The sequence below is a fragment of the Typopeltis vanoorti genome, chromosome 21 (assembly GCF_054136105.1).
Source record: "Typopeltis vanoorti isolate ZY-2024b chromosome 21, IOZ_Tvanoo_1.0, whole genome shotgun sequence".
In the NCBI taxonomy this organism is placed as follows: Eukaryota; Metazoa; Arthropoda; class Arachnida; order Uropygi; family Thelyphonidae; genus Typopeltis; species Typopeltis vanoorti.
The window spans coordinates 43,571,166-43,581,997 of NC_143569.1; the positions used below are offsets into that span (position 1 = coordinate 43,571,166).

At 35.8% G+C, this 10,832-nt stretch overlaps 1 protein-coding gene across 1 annotated transcript in view; it reads left to right on the forward strand.

Annotated features, from left to right (window-relative positions):
* LOC150094798 (cilia- and flagella-associated protein 300-like) overlaps positions 1-8,144 on the forward strand; it is a 45,688-nt gene extending 37,544 nt beyond the window's left edge. Inside the window, exon 6 of the mRNA XM_090411665.1 lies at positions 8,011-8,144. Coding sequence (XP_090267791.1) covers positions 8,011-8,127 — 117 coding nt within the window. The 3' untranslated portion in view covers positions 8,128-8,144. The remainder of the gene's footprint in view (positions 1-8,010) is intronic.
* The last annotated feature ends 2,688 nt before the right edge of the window (positions 8,145-10,832 follow it).

Consider the following 10,832-nt stretch of genomic DNA (forward strand, 5'->3'; position numbering starts at 1 on the left):
CAGCTATGGGCACCAGGGTTTCTTTGTGATGGGGAGGAAGTGGAGAGGGTCCAGAGACGAGTGACCAAGATGATAGCATGTCTGTGGAATGAACCTTATGAGAATAGGTTGAAGATTTGTGGGTTGCAGAAATTGGACGATAGGCGAAGGAGGGGTGATATGATTGAGACATTCAAATTACTGAAGGGTTTTTATAAGATTGATCCAGAAGATATTTTTGATAATATGACTGGGGTGGGAGGACTAGGGGCCATGCATGGAAGCTGGGCAAGAGCGTGGTTGACAAGGGTGTTAGAGCTAGGTTCTTTACTTGGAGAGTGGTAAATGAGTGGAATAAGCTTCCAGAGTCTGTTGTGGGTGCTACGACCGTGAATGAGTTCAAGGCAAGGTATGATAGATACTGTATGAATGTTGAATAGTTGTTCTTGACATGATGTTAGGGCCTTCCTAGATGAATCTGTCGACTCCTTGGAGTTTCCCGGAACAATAATAATAATAAATAATAATAATAATTAATTAAAATTGTTGGAAAGTCAGATAAGAGCTAAAAATTGTTATCGTTTTCCTACTCTAGCAACTTATAAAAATATCCCTTATAATTGTTATCAAGATGAACTGAAGGCACTAATAGAACAATATGATACAAGGTTTGCCGACTTCAAAAACAAAGACCACATTCGCTATATTTGCTCGTCCGATGGATGCTGATGTAAATAATGTACCAGAAAACTTACAGATGGAACTTATTGAGCTTCAGGTGGATTTAGTGCTAAAATCACAATTTAACAACATTGCTTTGATGGATTTTTATAAATTTTATTTGGTGGAAGAAAAATATACAAATTAAGCGCCTTTCCAAGAAAAATCATTTGTCTTTTCGACAGCACATATATGTGTGAACAGTTTTTTTCTAGGATGAAATACAATAAATAAAAAATTCGGACAAGAATAACAGATGAAACCTCGAAAATCCTATGTGATTATCCTTTAGTAATATTAACGTCAATATTGATAGTCTCATAGTTAAAGTACAAGGCCAATCTTCACATTAAATTGTTATGTCGTTCATTATATTATAAAATTTATGTAGAGCTTTATACCAAAGCATTATATTATAAATAAATGAAATATGAAGTAGCAAGTTTTTTAATTAATTTAATATTAATTTATTTTATTTAATAATTTGGTCCGGCCCTTGACTCAGAGACAGAATGATAATTTGGCTCCCAAACTAGGAAAGGTTGCCCATGCCTGGGCTATACTGTTCAATGTGTTGTCCTTTCTGATATGCCACAAACTGTATTTTGTAGCATGCTATGCTTATTGCATGTATGCTTCTACCCGATTAAAACTGTGACAGGTGAGAAATGTAAGCATGCATGCAATGAGAAGCATTGGATGACCTGAGTGTTAGTATCTCAGGTATGTGTAGCCCATACTAGGAAATTATGGGTATTCACAGCTACCACATCTCCATCGCCTAGCTCATTGTTACTCAGCTCACACCATTTAATGGCTACATTTTGCATATCATATCATAATATAATACAAGATTTTGTAGCATGCTATGCTTATTGCATGTATGCTTCTACCCAATTAAAACTGTGACAGGTGAGAAATGTAAGCATGCATGCAATGAGAAGCATTGGTTGACCTGAGTGTTAGTATCTCAGGTTTTACCAATAGTGGAAATGAGCAGGTGACAGCAGAAAGATATGAGCAGTATGTGTAGGGTGTGGAAAAGATGCAAGAAATGTCAATGGATTTAACCCTAGCTAGTGTGACTTGAGGAAATATGGCTTTGGTTATGTGGATGAATGCTGGTTGACCTGCTTGGAGAGGAACTGAGGTGGTGATCATAAGGAAAAAAGGGAGGTAGAAAGCTTGAAGAATGAGTTCTTAGCATATAGGAGTATCTAGGATTGCAGTATTAGCATTTGGATCTGAGATGAAGTATTGGTTGGAATATATTACTTCCTAGCTGGGGGCTAGCGCAGGCGACCATAATTTCTCGAAGTGTTCTATGTTTGTATATATGTGGTCACGGGCTGGCTTACCTGTGTTTGAGGAATGAAAAACCTGAGTTTCCATGAGGGAGAAAACTTCTACTCACCTTTAGTTGAAAAGACCTCATATCATAGATGGGAATCAAACCCATGTCTTTCCGACCAAATGGCTTCATCTATATTTAAGCTACAGTGGCTCAAAAAATGAGTTGAGGATGGTGAAGATTAGGAAAGTTAACTGATGAAAGGAGAACAAGAGCGAAAGTGAGAGAAAGTCACAAGAACGAAAAAGCAAGAGAACAAAGAGTGCAAAGAAATCCAGAGAATGAGAAAAAGAGTAAGGGAAAGAGGCAGCAAGAGGAAATGAGAAAAATTTAGAAGAATTTAAAATAGAAAGGAAATGAAGGAGGAAGTAGAGTGCAGGACCAAGGGAAAGAGATATAAGAAGGATAGAAAAGCTGGAGAATAGGGAGAGGTGAGAAAAGAGAGAGAGAGACTATATTGGCAGTAAGAGTGAGGAGTGCTAATGCAAGAGGAATTAGGAAGCTGTGAGGAGTGTAATAAATAGAGAATTGATGATTCAGGGGTGGCAGCAGTGGCGCACCCAGGATTTAATCTTGGGAGGGCCGAGTTGAACAGATAAAAATATTTTTAATACAATGAATTTTCATTAAAAATATTTTTATCCGTTCAACTAAAATTCGTTAAATTTCATTTCATTAAATAAAATTCATTAGATGATTATAAAAATTTATTTAAAGAATAAAATCCAGTTTTCTTTTATTTTTACAAAGCTCTTGAATTATTTCAGTCGTGGTTACATTAATCTCTCTCTATGTGTTTATATATATAGCAAAGCCAGTCCGTTCAATCGTGATTGTGTCATGGTAGATCTTAAATAGGTTTTTAAAAGGCGCAAGTTAAAAAATGACCTTTCACTGATGCATGTTGTTACTGGAAGTGTTGCAAATAATTTTAATAAGTTATAGATGTTAGGATATATCATTTTGTCACACCTTGAAACTGCATCAACGGCATTTTTTCATGGAGCTATTGCAAACGGTTTTTCAAATTTCTTATACCACAACTTGAATTCGGCGTTCAAAATTGCTGGATTTGTATAAGGCAAATCACCTGCATAAAATTCACATAATTGATGAAAATCTTCCATTGCACTTGCTGTTGGAGCATCTTTTCTATTTGGTAGAAGAGAAAAAAATATATTTCAAATTGTTGTGGTGCCAAGTGAAACGTTCATGAATTTGAGTCAATAAATGGAATGAAATAGTTCTCCTGAAATACACTTCTACAGAATCGGCTGGAACATTGGACCTTAATGTTTGTTTTGATGAAATCCTTGGCTTTTTAATGTCAATATTAAAATTATTGGCTTTTATACATGCTTCATCGTAAATATCTTTAAATGAAGAATCTGGTGTTTCACGAACGGTATTTAATTGAGCCACAACATCATCAACAAAATTTAGGGCAATTAAGAGGTCACTGTCAGATTTTTGCATTATTTTATAAAATGGTAAGGTGCACGCAAATATTTTTTGCAAGCTAAATAAAGATATTATAAATCTTAAAAAATATTAATATTATAATATTATAAACAACAAGATGTCCCGTCTTTTAGGGGTATTGAAGAAATTGTGTACCTTTTCAATTATGCCAATGCAATTTCTTATTTGTCACAGATATAGCATTTCCAAGTGTGTGATGCACAATGAACATATAGAGCTTGTTGATATCATTATTACATAACACCTTCAGGTAGTCCAAAGACATATCGAGCAAGGCACCTACTCTACAACTCTCCATCTTCACCAGCCACAACTACAATCATCATCATCTACACTAATGCTGTCTACCTCCGACCACTACCACTGCTATTTTCACAAACATCCATGACCACTGCGGGATTCGAACTCGCAGCCTTTTGGCTGGAGAGGTGGCCAACCAGGCCGATATATAGATAAAAAATTTAATTTTTGGATTAATTTTGTTTCATTAAACAAATAAATAATATTATATAATTATGTCACTATTTACTTTTAATGAGATGATTCATCTCATTAAAATATATCCAGCAACTCTGCAGATTCTATCTGCAGAGTTGCTGGATATCTGGCTCAATATTGGTCAACTTCATTTGAAGATCGGTACACACACTAAGATGAATTCTGTATTTTGTTTTTATTTGAAGGAGCGATGAAAATCGTTTCTCGCATGTGAAAAAGAAATTCGGGAAATTCACTTCTCACTGAAGGCGAGATCCAGAATCGAGCCAAGCCACAATCACGGAATTGCATTTTAACCCCACTGTCGCTTGAAATCTCAATTAGCTGCTCTTTTTTCGATAACGAAAGGTCGTTCTCGTGACTGCAAGCCTGAAATGGATTGTGAAATCACAGAAATTTCTTATAGAAAGTTATTCGGAAAATATTTCCAAATTCTGTTTCAGAGTTTTGAGGTTGACACAAACCCTTTCCCAGTGGTTAAATTCTAAACTAATAAGTTTCGGCGCCCTATACAAAATAACCAATTGTATTTACCTTTTGAATACTATCCGGGGAAGCTCCAAACCTCCCCGTCCCTTTCATCACACGTTCGTAATCAGGCTACTATTGATATTGACTTTATATACACATTCAAAACTGTAAACATTTGTTGAATAATAACACAATAATGTAGGCATAATTACCTTAAAGGGAGAAAAGTCACAAAACAGAAAAATGTTCCTACAAACTAATCAATTGTATTTACCTTTGAATGCGATCCACTGGTCGAGTGTCCAGCAAGCCAGCAAATCTTTCCTTTCATTAAGCATATTAATATTATCGCATTGCAACTGATGGAAATTCTGTGTTTCTGCAGATTCGTTACAGACCTCTTTCTCTTCAGAAACTACACACAAACTGTCATTACAAACTCGTTTTGCATTATCACCCCATTTTGTATTGTCATCCAAGATATTTTTCCGTTTAAAGAAGGTACCAATGTACTTATCCATAATTGAAATACCATACTTACTTGCATATAACTTTCACCCCTGATTTTATTTTTCGAAAAAAGAAATTAAAAAGTTTCGCATATACTTTGCAAATGAAAAAAGCTGAAGCATGTTCAGAGCAGGGCGATAGTAACTTGCTCCTGCGGTAAACAACACGCCCTTCCCCAATAGCCACTATATTGCAGAGGCAAGAAAAACAAGTACTTTTATTATGTCAGTGAATAAGGTATAAGCAGTCTGTAATATATTTCTCAACAAATAGTGTAATTAGAGACAACTGGGATAAAAACAACACTAATTAATAAATCACATGTTCTCTCATACAGAAACTATGCTGTATATATAGACTCAAACAAAACCATATGTTGCACTGACAAACACAGTATCTAACTAAAAACTATTGTTATTAATTAGATTGTGTGAGTTCGCTCAGCAGCAATAAAATTCAACCGAAACTGTTAAAATTCATAAACGCGTTAAAACTAAGATATATATATAGTGAATGATGTTATGGCAGTTTCACATATTATTGGAATTCAGTTGAAAAGAGTTAGCATTTCAACTCAATTGTCAGCTTGCTTTTCGCGCGATTTCCGAAAAATATATAAATACTGGAATTAACTCACAACACATTTTGTCCAAGTATTACTTAGCACTTCTGGAGATATATTGAGCCTTGGTTGAAGGAGGAAAACCTTCAGCAATAAAAATCAATAAACAACAAGCAACTGGTTGAAATGTGGTCATGTGGATAACACCTGCTCACTTCATATCTGACAAAACAGCAAGGGAAGGTGGAAGCAATAAAACCATATTGTTTTTCACTTCACTCCTCTTTTATTACTCGTCATCCTGCCGCTACAAATTAAAATAGTGGCAGAATGTTCATGGAATGAATATTCTGCCACTATATATATATATTTTTTTTTAAGTATTCATTTTATTTTAATAATTTTTACTTACTTATTCAATTTTAATTTGTTTTGTTTGGATAATTAAAATATATAGATTTATTTGGTTAATTTAAGCCTGTGGACCACCTGTCCCATCGTCGTGGACCACCTGTGGTCCATGGACCATAGGTTGAGAAACACTGCTATAGGGGTCTCTCACCTTATGTGACCCCTAATTCATAAGTAGTATAGAAATAGAAGACATGACACAATATAAATAAAAAATTAATTTTAATTAGGAAAAGTATTTTGGAAAATTTTCTAGTGTTTTTTAACTTTTTCTTTTGGGGGAGGAAGGGCCCCCCCAGGCCTCCTCCCTGGGTGGCAGAGTAGAAGATTAGTTAAATTAGATGGTGTAACCATGCAATGAAGAGAGAGAGAGAGAGAGGACAAAATGTGGGCCAAATAAGGTGATGGTTGGTACAAATGACCTGAGAGGCATTGTGAATCAGGTATCAAAAATAATATCAAACTTTGCTCTTTGACCTACCAACCCACTCATGGCATTTATCTACTACAGCCTTGCAATTTCTCATGTGTGTATGTGAATAATACAGGGTGATCAAAATTAAATTATCCCTGTTTATAAGGCCTTGTGGGGTGACACAAATGCTGCAAAACTTTGCAGGAATACATTGTGCATCATACAAAAGTGATATATGAGACAAAAAAAAAGTCGTTCCAAAATTCACCACTGGGACATTGTAAACTCCAAATGCATGGAATTTGCACATTATTAACTTCACAGGCACCAGAAGGGTTTAAAAAGATGGACAGAAGGATTTTTCCCTTCATTCTGGTATTAATACCATCCACAGTGATGGCACTAACCTTGTCCCAAAGTGCTTTGCTTGTGAAGTGGTACTACCTAAACAATTGCAATGATGTTGCTGCACTCCATGAATTTTGTCACCTGAACAAATGTCGACGAGATCCACTATTTCCAAATAATTAGTCCTTTTAAAGAAACGGGATCATTGGGAGTTAGACCTAGCAGAAGTCACAAACCAATCAGTTCACAAGTAAATGAAGTTGCTACTGCTGTTGGGAAGCAGGCCATGTGTAACAGTGTTGGTTCCTTCAGTGCATGTGCTGCATCAAGACACATGGATGTGCCTTAAACAACTATCTGGAAAATTCTATGGAAGATTCTGCATTTCTACCCATTCAAGATAACCCTTAGACAAGAGTTGCACCTGCAGGACTTTGAAAGTCGGCTGACATTCGCTTTAATGTTCCTTGCTCAAGTGGAGTTGGATGCTGCATGGTTGTGGGTGATTTTGTGGAGAGATGAGGCTCACTTTCAGTGATTACTTATTTCATTGCTCACTAACATGATCTGCAGAGAACTGAATATTTACCTCAAGATTAACCAGTAATGCCTCAAGACCAGAGCCCTGTTAAACCTTAATTGTCACATTCCTCCTTGTAAACTACTACTCCACTTACAAATCTTTGATCTATCTGTCTGTCTTCAATTCAATTCACTAACCAATTCTTCATATCTGTTTATCACAACTGAATATCACTTTGTCTATGGCAATCTATAAAATGCCTTTACAAAACCTAAAAAATTACCATAATATAAATGCAGTAATATAAATTCCTGTTGTTGACAGTTGTTAACATATTGTAGCATGTGACTAGCTTACAAAGACTACCTTAGCCAGCAAAGGTTGGTCAATTGGTAGAGCCTTTGCTACTAATGGCTCAGTTAAGTAAGTTTGAGCGCGTTTAGTAGTTGGAAGGAGAACCATCGTTCGATGCTGTTACCACACACTCTCTCTCTCGATGAGTCTTTGGACTCCCTGGAGGTGTCAAATAATAATAATAATAATAATAATAATAATTACATTGTACATAATGTGTTCTAGCCCTTATTAACATTTCGAAAAAAGTTAGTAAGGAACTTCATTTATATAATTATCCAATTGGCATATTGCTCTCCCATTGCAGTTGAATAATTGAGGGATTACTATAATTATTAAAATAGTATTTAACTAAAATTCTGAAATCTTTATTTATTCTCTTCTAGCTGAGTAACGAGAAGCCATACTATCCATCATCAGATCTTCATATCCAAGATTTTGCTTATCTTATAATTGATCCTTTCAAACGTCATGTTAAAGTAATGTACCATAAATGGGGATAACATTTTCATGAGGATTGATTTATTTACTGTTATAGTTCACTTTGTGAACTAGTTTCTTATGGTTAAAACCATAATGTATATAATGTCTGTTGTTGAATAAAATCTGGTACCGTTTTCTTGTGCTGCTATTTTATATTACATTTAAATATACTCACAATAAGTTGTAATGTTTACAGTCATTATACACTTATCTGAAATAAGTGTTTATTTTTAATTTTTATAATTTTACATCTAATAGGAAAATAGGTAGCCATGAATTTTCTTAAACATAATAATTAATGAAATATAGCTGTAATTAATTATCTATCACTTCAAAATAAAGATTCTTAAAAATAAAATAGTAATTGATACATTTGACTCTCACTATAGTAAAAACTTAGAAAAACTCACTCACTGTTATAACAAACTACTAAAAAGTCATAACCCAATCTTCATTAGTACAATACTCTGCTAATGGAAATTCATTGAGTGTAGTTTCTCAGGTCTCAGATTTAAATGGGACAGTCAATACAAGATGCGAATGTAGCCGTGTACACAAGGGAATATGGCAATTTATGTATACTAATAACAGAATATCTAGGATAAGAGGGAAGAATTTTTGACATAAGTTAGCTCAGAGTGTCCGAAGGTTATAGGCATTGGTAAGACTTCATTGGCAGAGGATGACACAGGGAGAAAATGTAAGAGATGTAGTGCCGGCCTGGTTGGCCGAGTGGTTAGCGTATCTGCTCTCCAGCCAAAAGGCTGCGGGTTCAAATCCCGCCATGGGCATGGATGTTTGTGATTGTCTGTGAAAATACTGGTGGTGGTGGGCAGTAGATGGCGTTAGTGTAGTTGTGGTTCGTTGTAGTTGGTGGAGACGGAGAGTTGTAGAGTGGGTGCCCTCTCTCGATAAGTCTTTGGACTCCCTGGAGGTGTCACATGATAATAATAATAATTTTCAGTGAGGATAGCAAAGTAGAGCAGAATGGGAAAGTTACTACTAATGAAAGCAGAATAATTGCATAGGAAGGCAAAAATGTGGAGGCAGTGCATTTGAGTTATTTGGTGTGGGATAGAGGCCAACAAGACAATATATATTGTTGGTTGCTGCCATTAGGCTTGGAAGGTTGCAAAGGAAGATTTGAATTCATCAGCAGCTTAGTTCAATTAGTTCACAGCGAGTAATTAATTTGTGAAACTTCAACTTTTAACTATGAGGACACAGACTGGAAGGAGGAAATGGAATTTATGCAGCTGCTAAGAGATAATTACCTATAAGAGCATATGACAGAGTGGACTTTGGATTTCAGAGTGTTGGATCTAACAATAGCATGAATATTTCTCCACAAGTAAGATAGCTATATTATTCCAACTGGGGAAAGTGATTATGACCCATGACCTGAAAGATTGTAAAACATTCAGCATTTATGCTTAATAAGGGATGTAAGAACTACAGAGCAGGTGATTATGACAAGCTTAGAATCTGCAAGGAAAGGATGTTAGCACAGCATGGGAAGTGATCAAAGAGTATTTGAAGAAGCAGCACCAAACTGTATACCTGGTTCACTTGTTTGGAATTAAAGCCAATAAGACTTTGAAGCTGGATATTATGTCTATTAACTACATGTTCTTCTGACTGGTTTGCTTGTTTTTCAGATTGATTTCAGATTGTATGAGATTGGCTAACTCACTTTCAGTTGAAAAGTCTTGAGAAAGGTTCTTCACATCCTAACTAGAATCAAACATGGTTTCAACCAAAGGACATTGTCAATACTTACTGAGCTACCTGAGGCTCTCCAGGATCAGGAGGATAAATCATTTAAGAGTTAAATGGAAGAGTAGCACCTCAAGCAAGAAGTGCAAAAAAAAATAAAATGTGGTGAGTATATATGTTATGTGTGGAGTATATATGTTAGGGGGGGGTAATATGATTGAGACATATAAGTAAGTCAGAGGTTGTTATTATTATGTAACACCTTCAGGGAGTCCAAAGACTCATCGAGGGAGGGCACCTACTCTACAACTCTCCATCTCCACCACTCAATCCACCAGCCGCAACTACCTTCATCATCTATACCAATGCCATCTACTGCTGACCACCACCAATATTACTATTTTCACAGATAATCACAAACATCCATGTCCACTGTGGGATTCGAACCCGCCGCCTTTTGGCTGGAGAGCAGATACGCTAACCACTCGGCCAACCAGGCGGGCATTATTAGGTTGACATGGAAGAAATTTTTCATAGAATAGGAGAGGGAAGTAGAACAAGAGACCATTCCTGGAAACTGTATAAGGAGGGTGTGAGCAGAGGAGTGAGGAGAAGGTTCTCTGCATAGAGAGTGGTTGGTGAGTGGAATACATTACCTGAGTGTGTTGTGAATGTAGACACATTGATCCATGGAGGTCAGATGTGAATAATAATAATATATATATATATATATATATATATGAGAAGAAAAGTGATCAGCACCTTCATGATCAGTACAAATAACTTTAAGAAATACTGATAGTAGGAGAGGTGACAGAAGCAATAGAAATAAATAGAATCTTTATATCTAGAATAGTTAGGAATATCGAGTTGTGTACTGATGATGCAAAACTGGATAGAACAATAATTAATGAATGTGATGTAGAGATCCTACAGAATGACTTAAATAGACTGACAGTATAGATAATGGTTGCTAATTTAATGTGGCAAAGTGCAAGGTTAATGCACT